Source organism: Diadema setosum, chromosome 20 (assembly GCF_964275005.1).
Source record: "Diadema setosum chromosome 20, eeDiaSeto1, whole genome shotgun sequence".
Lineage (NCBI taxonomy): Eukaryota > Metazoa > Echinodermata > Echinoidea > Diadematoida > Diadematidae > Diadema > Diadema setosum.
In genome coordinates this window covers 23899922-23914939 of record NC_092704.1, presented here as the reverse complement: position 1 = coordinate 23914939, position 15018 = coordinate 23899922, and the positions used below count along the sequence as shown (strand labels likewise).

General features: G+C 36.4%; 1 protein-coding gene across 1 annotated transcript in view; it reads left to right on the top strand.

Moving 5' to 3' along the window:
* Nucleotides 1–15018, top strand: part of LOC140243521 (NXPE family member 3-like) — a 40314-nt gene that overhangs the window by 8049 nt on the left and 17247 nt on the right. Inside the window, exons 3-4 of the mRNA XM_072323192.1 lie at nucleotides 12536–12733; nucleotides 13402–13571. Coding sequence (XP_072179293.1) covers nucleotides 12536–12733; nucleotides 13402–13571 — 368 coding nt within the window. The remainder of the gene's footprint in view (nucleotides 1–12535; nucleotides 12734–13401; nucleotides 13572–15018) is intronic.

The following is a 15018-nucleotide window of genomic DNA, read 5'->3' as shown; positions in this document are numbered from 1 at the left end:
AGGTGAAAACAGCCCACGAGTTCGACAGATATAACACGGGACTTAATGTGTCGGTCTCGTGGGTCTTGTTAGCTTAGTGTCGAACTGTATCGGGTGTATGACTCGTGAGCTGCATAACTCATGGGCTGTATGACTCGTGAGCTGTAGAACTCATGGGCTGTATGACTTGTGAGCTGTATGACTCGTGGGCTGTGTGACTCGTGGGTGTCGGTCTCGTGACGTGCACCCAACTATTTTACCTACCTCTCAATCTCAAGGCTTTTCTTTTTTTTTACCATTACCCTTTATGAACAAACTCTAAACACCCCTCTCTCTCTAAAAAACAAACAAACAAACAAACAAACAAACAAAATCCCCCCAAAATTTACATAAATAAATTCAATTATGTATAAATATACTATGTTATAAATGTAATATTTGCGTGCATTCACTGTGAGCGGTTGAGACATTAGTATTCGCGTTTCGTGTGAGGTGATGCAAACTGTTAATTTACCAACTTTGTCTGCTTGGTGCAACGTAGAATAACTGTCACTGTTCAGAGCTATTCACTTTTCACCCAAAGGTTATTTTCGGCGGTATCCCACTTTTTCAATCGCCATGTTTTAATGCAGTCTGTTGTGCTCTTTGTGAGAGCCAAAAGTGCGAAAGGGGGAGGGAATGCAGCCCCGTAAGCTCACCCGGTACTCGCCCCGTATTTGAACATTGTATTCGCGTTTCAGTTCATTAAAAGAAAAATAATGTATCACACAGAAAGAAACAGAAAGACAAAATATTGATTAGGTGACAGTTGGTCAATGAAACAGATGGTTGTACGTACGTACGACGCCATTTCGTGTAAAGGAGAACTGCGTATACATTTTCAGTAAGTTTATGAAAAGTATCTGTGTCAATTGTTTGTTGATAAGCTCACTTGCAACTGTTGACAAAATACATAAAAACGCTGAATCTATGAAACGTCATGGACTTTACTTACTTAGTCCTCCCTGGCAATTGATCACTTAACTTTATAAGGGAAAGATCTGTAAATAATTAATTGTTGTGTTTATTCAGTTTTCAGACACTGTTGTACTTTCTTAACTTTCTGCAAGATCCTTCAACATAGCAAAAGAGTTATAAATGCTTTAATAGTCACACGTCACTGATATGTAACACTTCTATCGGTGTAATTCATACAATTCAAACAATGTGATATCAATATAGGTGGCAGTAATCGATCGTTTCCAAATTTACTAGACGTGGACTGGTAAGTGTATCTGAGTTTTCCTATCTATTGACATAAAGCGTAGAGTTACTGAAAAAGTTGGCGCCATTGCCTGATTGCCAACCTTAACTTATAAAGAACTTGTTACAAAAGCGTAGCAGCGCAGGCTTGTATTTTGTTGTTGTGGGGGTTTCATCATTTTGCTGTAAATTCAGCACTATATTTAACAAGCAGGAAGTTTGTTAAACACTAACTTTCTTCTCAGCGATATACATTCATTCATTCATTTATTCATTCATTCATATTCTATTTTCATTTCCAATCAATTACAAAGGTAATGCAAACGTCAAATGATAACATATCTTGTAACATTATACATCATGTTTCATTAAGGACTTGGTGGAAATGAAAATTGAAGCGATATATATATATATATATATATATATATATATATAAATATATATATATATATATATATATATATACATATATATTTATTTATATATATATATATAAATAAATAAATAAATATATATACATATATATATATATATATATATATATATATATATCCATATATAAAGCTTGAGTACTAATGTGCCACATAATCCACTGCTACTCTGCTATTTTAGTGAGCGATATGTGCGAGACGACGAGCTCAATGAGAATGCGTTGGAAGATGCGGCTGATCATAGAATGATGCAAACGGCGTATGGCATTGGTCTCGGATTAGATTCAAGCACCAACATGAAGACAGTACACATTTGATTTGATTTGATTTGATTTGATTTGATTGGTTCCTGCATTATATCATTGTTCATGCAGATACATATGTATATATTATATACATTGTTGGTGCCATACATATATACATAAACATGAAGTTAACAATGTAAGTTTCTTCACTGCCTTTAGAATATACACCAAAACAGTTTCTTCATTGCCTTTACAATGTACAACAAAACATCAGCAATGCAATGAATAAGGCATATAACACATTATACTGGTGAACAATTTTAGGGCACTTTGGTGTAAGTTGTTGTTGTTTTTTTTTCACAAGCTTGAGAGTCGGGTAATTTCTCCCTATTAAGATCGATTTAAATGAAAATAAGGAAAATATAAAGGGAATTCCACAAAAATTAATTTTTCATTAACATTACACATGCCATGAACTTGATACAGACAGGAAGTAATTATTTCTCCCTATTAAGATCGATTTAAATGAAAATTTAAATTTACTAGACGTGGACTGGTAAGTGTATCTGAGTTTTCCTATCTATTGACATAAAGCGTAGAGTTATTGAAAAAGTTGGCGCCATTGCCTGATTGCCAGCCTTAACTTATAAAGAACTTGTTATAAAGGCGTAGCAGCGCAGGATGGTATTTTGTTGTTGTGGGGGTTTCATCATTTTGCTGTAAATTCAGCACTATATTTAACAAGCAGGAAGTTTGTTAAACACTAACTATCTTCTCAGCGATATACATTCATTCATTCATTTATTCATTCATTCATATTTTATTTTCATTTCCAATCAATTACAAAGGTAATGCAAACGTCAAATGATAACATATCTTGTAACATGATACATCATGTTTCATTAAGGACTTGGTGGAAATGAAAATTGAAGCGATATATGGAAATGAAAATTGAAAATTGAAGCGATATATATATATATGGATATATATATATATATATATATATATATATATATATATGTATATGTATATATATATATATATATATGGACATGATGGATATATATATATGGATATATATATATATATATATATGTATATATATATATCCATATATGTATATATATATATATATATATATATATATATATATATATCCATATATATATATATATATATTATATATATATATCCATATATAAAGCTTGAGTACTAATGTGCCATATAATCCACTGCTACTCTGCTATTTTAGTGAGCGATATGTGCGAGACGACGAGCTCAATGAGAATGCGTTGGAAGATGCGGCTGATCATAGAATGATGCAAAACGGCGTATGGCATTGGTCTCGGATTAGATTCAAGCACCAACATGAAGACAGTACACATTTGATTTGATTTGATTTGATTTGATTGGTTCCTGCATTATATCATTGCTCATGCAGATACACACGTATATATTATATACATTGTTGGTGCCATACATATATACATAAACATTATACTGTTAACAAAGTAAGTTTCTTCATTGCCTTTAGAATATACACCAATACAGTTTCTTCATTGCCTTACAATGTACAACAAAACATATCAGCGATGCAATGAATAAGGCATATAAGACATTATACTGGTTAACAATTTTAGGGCACGTTGGTGTAAGTTGTTGTTTGCTTTTTTCACAAGCTTGAGAGTCGGGTAATTTCTCCCTATTAAGATCGATTTAAATGAAAGTAAGGAAAATATAAAGGGAATTCCACAAAAATTCATTTTTCATGAACATTACACATGCCATCAACACTTGATACAGACAGGAAGTAATTGTTTCTCCCTATTAAGATCGATTTAAATGAAAATTTAAATTTACTAGACGTGGACTGGTAAGTGTATCTGAGTTTTCCTATCTATTGACATAAAGCGTAGAGTTATTGAAAAAGTTGGCGCCATTGCCTGATTGCCAGCCTTAACTTATAAAGAACTTGTTATAAAGGCGTAGCAGCGCAGGATGGTATTTTGTTGTTGTGGGGGTTTCATCATTTTGCTGTAAATTCAGCACTATATTTAACAAGCAGGAAGTTTGTTAAACACTAACTATCTTCTCAGCGATATACATTCATTCATTCATTTATTCATTCATTCATATTTTATTTTCATTTCCAATCAATTACAAAGGTAATGCAAACGTCAAATGATAACATATCTTGTAACATGATACATCATGTTTCATTAAGGACTTGGTGGAAATGAAAATTGAAGCGATATATGGAAATGAAAATTGAAAATTGAAGCGATATATATATATATGGATATATATATATATATATGTATATGTATATGTATATATATATATATATATATATGGACATGATGGATATATATATATGGATATATATATATATATATATATATATATATATATATATGTATATATATATATCCATATATGTATATATATATATATATATATATATATATATATATATCCATATATATATATATATATATTTATATATATATATCCATATATAAAGCTTGAGTACTAATGTGCCATATAATCCACTGCTACTCTGCTATTTTAGTGAGCGATATGTGCGAGACGACGAGCTCAATGAGAATGCGTTGGAAGATGCGGCTGATCATAGAATGATGCAAAACGGCGTATGGCATTGGTCTCGGATTAGATTCAAGCACCAACATGAAGACAGTACACATTTGATTTGATTTGATTTGATTTGATTGGTTCCTGCATTATATCATTGCTCATGCAGATACACACGTATATATTATATACATTGTTGGTGCCATACATATATACATAAACATTATACTGTTAACAAAGTAAGTTTCTTCATTGCCTTTAGAATATACACCAATACAGTTTCTTCATTGCCTTACAATGTACAACAAAACATATCAGCGATGCAATGAATAAGGCATATAAGACATTATACTGGTTAACAATTTTAGGGCACGTTGGTGTAAGTTGTTGTTTGCTTTTTTCACAAGCTTGAGAGTCGGGTAATTTCTCCCTATTAAGATCGATTTAAATGAAAGTAAGGAAAATATAAAGGGAATTCCACAAAAATTCATTTTTCATGAACATTACACATGCCATCAACTTGATACAGACAGGAAGTAATTGTTTCTCCCTATTAAGATCGATTCAAATGAAAATAAGGAAAATATAAAGGGAATTCCGCAAATATTCATTTTTCATGAAAATTACACATTCTATCAGCATGATACTGACAGTTAGTAATTATTCCCCCTGCTTTCTGAAAGCGGTTGGTCAAGTGCTCTTTAATATATTATGCTAAAGAAAATTAAAAGCATGGTGAATTTTCTTTATATTTTCTTTATATTGTTGTCCACACATGATGTCATGAACTCAGGTAGTCTCCTCATCCAGCGGTTCCGACACAGAAACTTTAAAAATTCATAGCTAAGTTTTGCATCGTTTGTCCGATTTTCCTCAAGCTTTCACTGATGTGTTTTACTAATGTTGCTGCTTTCACTCAATCCACATTATTTTCTTTGGGTTTTGGTTTTCTTTAAAATATTCTTATTCAATGCCATTTCATGCACTACATGACCTGATGCGCTTATTTTAGACAATATCAGATGAATCATTTTTATAAAATAGCACCTCCTTGATCAGAGGCTATATTGGCTATGCATATTCGGTCATAATGTCATAGTTTATGAAAGTCTATCCTAATTCAATGAGACAATTTTCCCTCATTTTGATGACGTCATCACTGTGACAGATTAAAGTGAACCTACACAAACCTTAACATTTTACACGTCATCTCCATGCAATTCTTTATATATATATATATATATATATATATAAAGACGATGAAGACAAACAAGTTGACATAATGCATTAGAATCCAACTTCATTTATTTGTAAACCAAATTTTCGACCCTTGCACGGATCTTCCTCAGGGTAACAGTGATATTTGTATTTGAAGCTCAGCACAGAAAAATAATAATAATAACAAAGAAACGCGCCTGGTTGTCATTCTAATGCATTATGTCAACTTGTTTGTCTTCATCGTCTTCATGCTCTTATTCCAACACGCGGATAATAATACCATTATATATATATATATATATATATATATATATATATATATATCGTCGGCCTTAGGGAAAAAGCAGAGGGAAAAAACAGAATTCATCGTCCTTCTATAGTAAAACGAATGCACAGCAAAGACGTCCAGTTCTTTTTTTTTTTTTTTTTGAAGAATGTACACTGTAATCTCGACTTTACAATATTACTGCATTAAACAAGTTGCACACCCCATTTTAAGTTATTAACGAAAGCCAAGTAAAGATTACATGTCACATGAAAATCAAAGATAATTATCACCGTTGTCATTTAGCTTTTCATAGGCAGAAGTATGTTCTCGTTTTGTAATAAGCCAGTTCGGGGTTCCACTTTGAGCATGAGCAGAAAAAGGTCATCAGTACCGGCAGAGCATGCTGTTTTTTTATTCACTGAGATAAGCATCTGTGATGTAATGATTATTCAAGTGATCATTATGAGTGGTGCTTGCCAGCACATCCACCTTACTGCAAAAGCGGTATTTGACAATATCAATAGAAAAAGATTGTTAATACATTCAATGCAAAATAATGAAATTGAAGCTTTCCAAAGTGCTAATTGATGGATCATTCTGGTCACCTGGTCTCCGCAAGTTCATTCTTTCTTTGAACATGACTGATGAATTCCATATACAAATGTTACGTCCGGTAAGCTGAAATACTTCTCTCGCTTGAAAACTCGTGAAGTGCCTAATCAAATGAGAAAGAAGAAAGGTCATTTGTACCGATGTGCCCCGAACTGGCTTATACTTACCGCACTTCTTTATGGTTGTATAGCTCGTTAGATGTTGACAAATTCTGTTATGATTTTCTGCATAAAGATCAGAGTTGCGCCAAACCGGTCTCCGCTTCACACTGGAACACCAAAGTGACCTTTATGGGAAAAAGATATCCCGGACGCAGCTTCGATTATACGGAAAGCTAGATAGATTTCATGGGATGAGAACTGTGAAAATATAATGTAAAAGCAAACTCAGCAAGCCGATCGAAGCAATATGACACACACCAAACACAGACACTCACGCAAGGAAGATGATACGGCATAACAAATGAACTTAACGGGCGTGACAGGGTTACCGAGGTTTGCTTGTATGACTTGATGTTCACGACACTAATAGGCCCGAATTCACGAAGGTGGTACAAAAACGAAACCATGGTTTAAACCATGTGCATGGACAAAGACCGTAGTTTTTTATGGGGCGCCATCAAGTGTCGCATGGCCTATTTCATTACGAAATCAGTCATTTCGTCGACGTAATGTTAATATTTCGTAACAAAATGAACATTTCGTCGACGAAATCGACGAAAAGACTGATTTCGTAACGAAATAGGCCATGTGACACTTGGCGCTCCATACAAGTTTTCCATGGTTTAAACCATGGTTTCATTTGTACCTTCGCGAATTCGGGCATAAATGTCCCACGAAATAACTGCAGCGAAGTCGTGTTTTTTTTTTCCCCTCGGGGCTACCATTGTAAGCATGTCGTCATAATCATTGTTTTAGTAGCGTCTAGCATCGCAGACTTCAAATCTGTCTCCATTAATGCTGAGGACAGCTGCGCTATGTATCCGCAGTTAGGGCAATCATTATAATCATTTCAGATGGCAAATTCGCTGCTATGACATGGATGAGCTCATGTCAATCTCTCCTATATCTGTTGCCCAAGTCCTGCGTATTTGCTAGTGCTTCCAGTCCAAGTTGTTGTTGGTCTCCCTCGACTCTTTATACAGTACCTCCACTTTCCGTTAAGGAAGATTTTTTTTTTCTCTGTACAATGGTTTTCTATGAAATGTCAAAAAATTCGGACATTTTGGAACAGTACCTGGGAGTTATTTCGAAGGTTCGGCATTCCGAATGTTCGTTAGTAAAAAAAGATAAAAAATAGAAATAAAAATGAATTAATTAATTTAAAAAAAAAATCAGGAGGTTCGTTAATCCGAAAATGAAATCAAGTTCCAGTAACGAATCTCTCTTTTTTTTTCATTCTTTGATTAATGAATGTTATACCTTGTTATCGGACGGTAGATGAGGGGCGCTGTGGCATAGTGGATAAGACTCTCGACTCCCAATCGGAGGACCGATTCTCGCCCAGTGCTTACGTCCTTGGACAAGATGTTTTCACCCACAGTGTTCCTCTCAACCCAGGTGTATAAAGGGTACATGCAAAGCTAGGGAAATAAAAATGGCAGGTCCCTCTGGTATACCAGTGGCAACACTGAAGAGGTTACCCTGGGTAAAGAAGATTATTATTATTATTATTATTAGTAGTAGTAGTAGTAGTAGTAGTAGTAGTAGTAGTAGTAGTAGTGGTATCATTAATTCGTCGAAAATGCACCTAATTTCGAGACTCAACATGCCTTCCTTATTGTCCTTTAGCCAATCGTGTTGTAGAGTAAATGCACCAGCATTTGCAAATCTTGAGTGCCGAAGACATACTCTACCTTTTAGGACCTGGGGGTGTTTCATAAAGCTGTTCGTAAAGTTACGAATGACTTACGAGCGACTGGTGATCAGTTCTTGTGCTGAATTATGGAAATTCTGATAAGTATAGCACATCAGAACTGATCACCAGTCACTCGTAAGTTGTTCGTAACTTTACGAACAGCTTTATGAAACAGGGCCCTGTATGGGATTACATAATTAGACCAGGAGAGCAGAACTGGCAAATGTTATACTTTTATCAAGCATGAAAGCCACTGAATCTTAAGTGAATTTCTTACATATTTGTGACATGTTCTTCGTTTATCATGCTTATTTGGACCTCCGAGAGCAGTTTGAGCAGAATTGATAAGGACCAAATGCAAATCAATTTTTATGAATTAGGTGAAACAAGGTGGTTTACTTGGATAACGTAAAACGAAACGTTCGTGCATTTTATGGAACTTTTGAAATTGTATTTTTGACAGCACTGTCTCTAAAGAGGATTATTTACCGGTGGGAGACCTTTGGTATGTGCGCCTTCTCTTTTAAAGAGATGCAGTATTTCAGCCACCTTCGGATTTAAGGAGACATTCCAGACGATTTATATGATTTGACATCACTTAGTTCATAAATGGATAGCACCATGTGTATGCAAACATGGTTTTAATTTATTGTGGTTCCTTAGCAGATAAACCAGTACTCTGTACTCAGCTACGCGCGTTAATTCTGGGTCTTCATATTCGTTCTTTGTGAGTTTTTTTTTTCAATTTTGAAAACATTCTTAATCCATACCCCAATCATTATAAATTCTGTAACTCTCTGACTCTGTAGCAAGTATAAATAACCAATGTTCACACCATACGCATACACATACTCATTCATTTGACAGTATAAACCTAAACAAGTCCAAAAATAAAAATAAGGAAATGAATAAATAAATAAATGAAAAAATAGGGTCAGCACCTTTCACTTTATTGAGTGAGAATAGAATCAGACAATGACAAAATTTATACAGAGTGACTGTAGGCCTTCATCACGGAGATAAGTATGATACCAAGTTTCTGGACTATAAAGTCGAAACTAAGAATTTGTCTTCCCCCGTCATGAAAATGTTTATTCAATAAGTAGGAACAAATTTATCTTGCTATGATATCTATGTGTAGAGGCACACGTAGGCCCCATAACGGACATTGCCTCATGCTTGGTCTTGTTTTATCAAACGAGAGTTTGAACATCATCTATATCTCTGACCCACTTAAAATCATATAACTTTCGATCGACAGTCTCACTTTTACGAAGAGATTGGAAATTGGTTTCGATTCTAAGTCTCTTGATACCTCTACTGTGTTAGGTTATGACTGATTAATGGTCTTGTGATTGTTCTGGGGAAGTAATATTTCTTGGTGTCACAATTTATAGTTTTGATATAACGGGGCCCTGAATTATCTTTTCAGGCAAGTTATATTATGTCCATTAGCTCGTGCACTTTAAATTTGTGCAATAATTGTGTGATGCTAAACATAAGCAATACCAACATACGGCTCATAGAAAAACACAGGGCATTTTGCATTTCAAAGAAGTATCGAAATAATCCAAATAAATAATCTTTCACTACGGCATACCCTATAGCTAGCTTGTAATATGACAACGCTAATTGTCATCATGTTATTGTATTTTCGTCTCGCTCCAGAATATTTTGCTTGCCACTCACGCCTTAAAGGGGCTGTACAGTACGGGTTGAGGTGGGGATTCATGTTTTTTTACATTCCTAAGTGAGATAATGTGAAACCTCTTATGAAATATGAAAGAGCATGTAATTTTAAGAGGGATTCAAAGTTTATTTGATGAAAATTGGTTTTCGAATGGCTGAGATATCCAAAAAAGTGATAATAATAAAAGACTACAGGCCACGCCTTTTATTAGGATCTCTTTGTTTCACCCTGTTTTTGGATATCTCAGCCATTTCAAAAAAAAAAAAATGATACCTCTTAGAATTGCATGCTCTTTGACATCTCATAGAGTGGTTTCTGAATATCTCGCAAAATGTTAAAAGCTAAATCCTCACCTCGACCAGAACTGTACACATCCTTTAAACCTTCCTTGTTGGTGTCATATACATAAAATGGACCATCCCCATACGACCGCAGCCCAATCACTTTGTCGTACCAAATGTGCTAAAATAAATCGGAGATTAAAAAAAAAAAAAAGGTATTAAAATCATCAAAAGCAGCTTGATGAATTCGTCGACAAAATGCATCTTATTTCGAGACTAAACACGCCTTTCTTTGACGCACTGTTACAACATTTAGATGCACCAAACATCATATTGTAAATCTTGAGTGGTAAAGCGGTAGGCCTATCTATTCTTCGTTCAACATAGTTTGAGCAGAAGAACTCCCTTGCTATACTATAAGGACTGAGAGTAATTATAAGGAGGTACTAGGCTCGCCTAGTACCTCCTTGGTTATAACACTGAATCCTTCGTGTATTTCGTGTATACACTGCAAAAAGTCCGGTGTTAAGTAGTGAACACCGAGCTGGTGTTAAATTTTCGGTGCTCATTTATGGTGTTAAATTAACACCTACGGGTGTCATTTCCGAATTTTAAACTGTTTTTTGAAGAGTTTCTTAGTAACTGCACTTCTTGTTGATTTTTAATTTAAACAGGACGATCAAGAATTTTACATTGAAATACTAGATTTTTGAAAAAATGTGAAAATAAATTTACACCAAAGTAACACCAGCTGGTGTGGTCCCTTATTGAAGCTGGACGGGTGTTAAACCATTGATAATAACACCAGCAAAATCAAATCAACACCATGTGGTGTCATTTTTGAATTAACACCAGTACAGTGTCAAAATTGAATTGAATAACTGAAACTGCACTGGTCTTGCACTCGAGACACAGTGAACAGTTCCAGCACGTTTATTTTCATATTTCACTTGACATCAAAATACATCCAAAAAAAGAATACAAACCAAGTAAGATACAAAATATGTCATACGTCGGGACATGAACAGAAAAAAGTGTGTCAGCATACACAATGTACATAAGACTATTCTCTATAACTTGTGAAATATGATGGAACCGCAAAAGCAAAGCTTGTAAACGCAGGTTCCATGAAAAAATACCGGTGTAAATTTTCTATGCAATCAATGGAGATAGGACACAAAGTAATAATGACGAAACGATTATGAAAGCTAAAATATCAAAGTACAAAGGGAAAAAGAAATAAGGGAATAAAAAGAAAAAGTGAAAAAACAAAACAAAAAACAAGAACCCAAAGAATAAAAACTAAATGAAAATATGGCATATATAATTAGGTACACCAGGTACAGTGTCAAATAACACCAGGTACAGTGTCAAATTAACACCACGAAGTGTCAGGTGAACACTTTTCAACACCATCACATTTTTAACACCTGTGGGTGTGGTCCTTTATTGAAGTTTGATCGGTGTTAGATTTAACACCTGTGGTGATGTTAAATCTAACACCGATGTTTTTACAGTGTATGTACATTTGAAATGTTGTTAATTGCTCACTGAGAATTATTTACCAATCAATCTTCTCTTTTATGTATCTGAATGACATGAATATTAGCCACTTTTCAGATCTGAAATAAAGAAGAGTTTCGTCCAGATTTAGCTTACTCGTTCTTCCCAGTTCTTATTTACATACATATGTCTACACAAGCGCTCATGAACACATTGCGAACACACACTCATTTGCCAGAATCAGAGAGAAATAAAGAAACAAAAACACACCCACACACACACACACACACACACACACACACACTCACACGCACACACACACAAACACACACACACATATATATATTTCCTCCTGCCCTCATATAGCATTAATTTGTGTATTTTAATCTTGTATTGCACAGTGGGGAAATAGCTATGTGGTTTCAAGAAGAATATTATACAGATTATATAAATATATGTATATTGTTTTATAAATGATAAGAGTAATGACCATGACAGTGATCATTTGTAGTGTATTTCCTTTGTTTTCCTTGTTTCTTTCTCTTGTTTTGAAAGTAATCATGATAGACTGATGTGATCAAATCATCATCTCATTTTATTTTATTGTACGCGTATAGGCACAATTCACCGCCCGTTGGTCGGGGGAAGTCTTTGTTCGCGTCATCCTCGTGCACTCAGCGGAGGCCGTAGACATCTTGAAGCGAGCGCGGGAAACTCTCCCGACGAGATATGGGTACGCCGGGAGATTCGTGCAAACCAGCGGCAGCACTAGGGCTACAAAGGACGTGCAATGCAATGTGGTCCCGCCAGAAGCGGTGAGAACTTTGCTCTAAAATGATTACTTGAGTACTTTACAATTAAATCGTAGTCGTATATCAACTTTAATATACATCTTGAAGATTTGTGACATCCAGTTTTTGTTAGAAAAACCTCAAGAATTGCTTTGAGAAGGGAATTGAACATTGAAGTTTGAGATAGGTGATATGTATATCAAATTCATTAATGTAATATAGTTTATAATTAGTCTAGTATTTGCATTATTTCATTACATTGACATACACGAAGTGTCACGCGTGTATTTCCCGTAAAATTTCAGATAGTATCTATGGACTAGCATGGACTGAAGATTTTATGTGACTGTTTGTGATACAGTGTATTAAAGAAAAGAGTGCATGCATCATGATGTTTATAAATATGTCAAGGGTTCTAAATCTTGATGTCTGTCGACATCGAACTCCCAAAATGAGATATCTTCGCTTACAGTTTGCCAAGCAAGATCTATGTCTTTGTTCGCCTTTGATTGTGCCTTAAATAGTTGTTTGTGCTCATAGCCGAACATGACACAGTGATACCGACCGATCTTAGTCCCCTCTTACCATTCAATATGCACCAACGGATGACAGAATTAATGTCTTGTGGCTATCATCCCATATTATTATGTCCAGCAAATAATTCTTGGTCATAATAATCATTAATGATATAGGAGGCGGTTTGTAATTTGACGAATAGTCGAGTGCACGGTCCTTGGTTCTGCGCCAAGCCAGCGGGATTCGAGTGCTCCTCTTTCGCCTGGACCAGCGCAAGCTCGAGCTACAGCAACCAGATCCTGGGCCCGTTAGTTGGCGAGGTGACGGACAAGAAGCTTTTTGAGGGGTAAATAATGATTAATGTCTTCCACCTGTGCTGTACATACTTGTTTCCCGTAGGATGACCCCCCCCCCCACACACACACACGCACACATTTGTATACACATATCCAGCGAAATCATTATTTTGTATTAATAGGCCTTTTCGGTATATAGAATGTGAAATAAAACAATTCATACTATATTTGAAGGGGTCTAGGACTTGTCCCCCGGAGGACAACTCCCCCGGGGACTACTCCCACCTGACAACTCCCCCGGAGGACGTCTCCCCCGGAGGACTACTCCCCCGGGGGATGTCTCCCCCGGGGGACAACTCCCCCGGTGGACAAGTGCCCTGGGGGACAACTCCCCCGGAGGACAACTCCCCCGGGGGACAACTCCCCCGGGGGACAAGTCCCCCCGAGGACAACTCCCCCGGAGGACAACTCCCCCGGGGGACAACTCCCCCAGAGGACAACTCCCCCGGGGGACAACTCCCCCGGGGACAACTCCCCCGGGGGACAACTCCCCCGAGGACAAGTCCCCCGGGGGACAACTCCCCCGAGGACAACTCCCCCGGGGGACAACTCCCCCGAGGACAAGTCCCCCGGGGGACAACTCCCCCGAGGACAAGTCCCCCGGGGGACAACTCCCCCGGGGGGACAACTCCCCCGGGTACAACTCCCCCGGAGGACAACTGTCCCGGGGGACAACTCCCCCGAGGACAAGTCCCCCGGGGGACAACTCCCCCGGGGGGACAACTCCCCGGGGACAACTCCCCCGGAGGACAACTCCCCCGGGGGACAACTCCCCCGGAGGATAACTCCCACCTGACAACTGTAAAAAAAAAAAAAAAAAAAACGCCCCGGGGACTTCTCCTGGGGGACACTCCCATACTGAGCAGAGATGGGTTTTTTTTTTTTCCTAGAAATGAAGACTAAATTCATCTGTGTAAAAAACAGTTTTCTTTTTAATAGAATTTAAATTGAAGGACAAGTCCACCTTTACATGCATGTGGATTGAGTGAATGCAGCAATACGATATTATTCGAACACATCAGTGAAAGTTTGGGGAAAATCAGACTAACCGTTCAAAAGTTATTAATTTTTAAAGTATCTGCATAGTCACTGCTGGATGAGAAGACTACTAAAGTGCATGATGTCATATGCGTATAACTGTATAAAGAAAATAAGAAGAGAATTTCACAAAACTTTACTTTTTTTAATAAAGTGCACATTTCTTCCACTTGTTACTGACGTATGTTAAGGGTAATATTATTCCCCTGCCTTCTGAAAGAGAGAAGTCAAGCGTTCTTTTGCTATGCGAGAAATGTGAAAAAATGTTGAATGTTCTTTATTCTTTCTTTATATCGTTGTACTCATGTGACATCACAAGCTATAGTAGTCTCAGTTCTCATCCAGCCTTGAGTGGGCAGAAACTTCAAAAAGTCACAACTTTTGAACGGATTGTCCGAT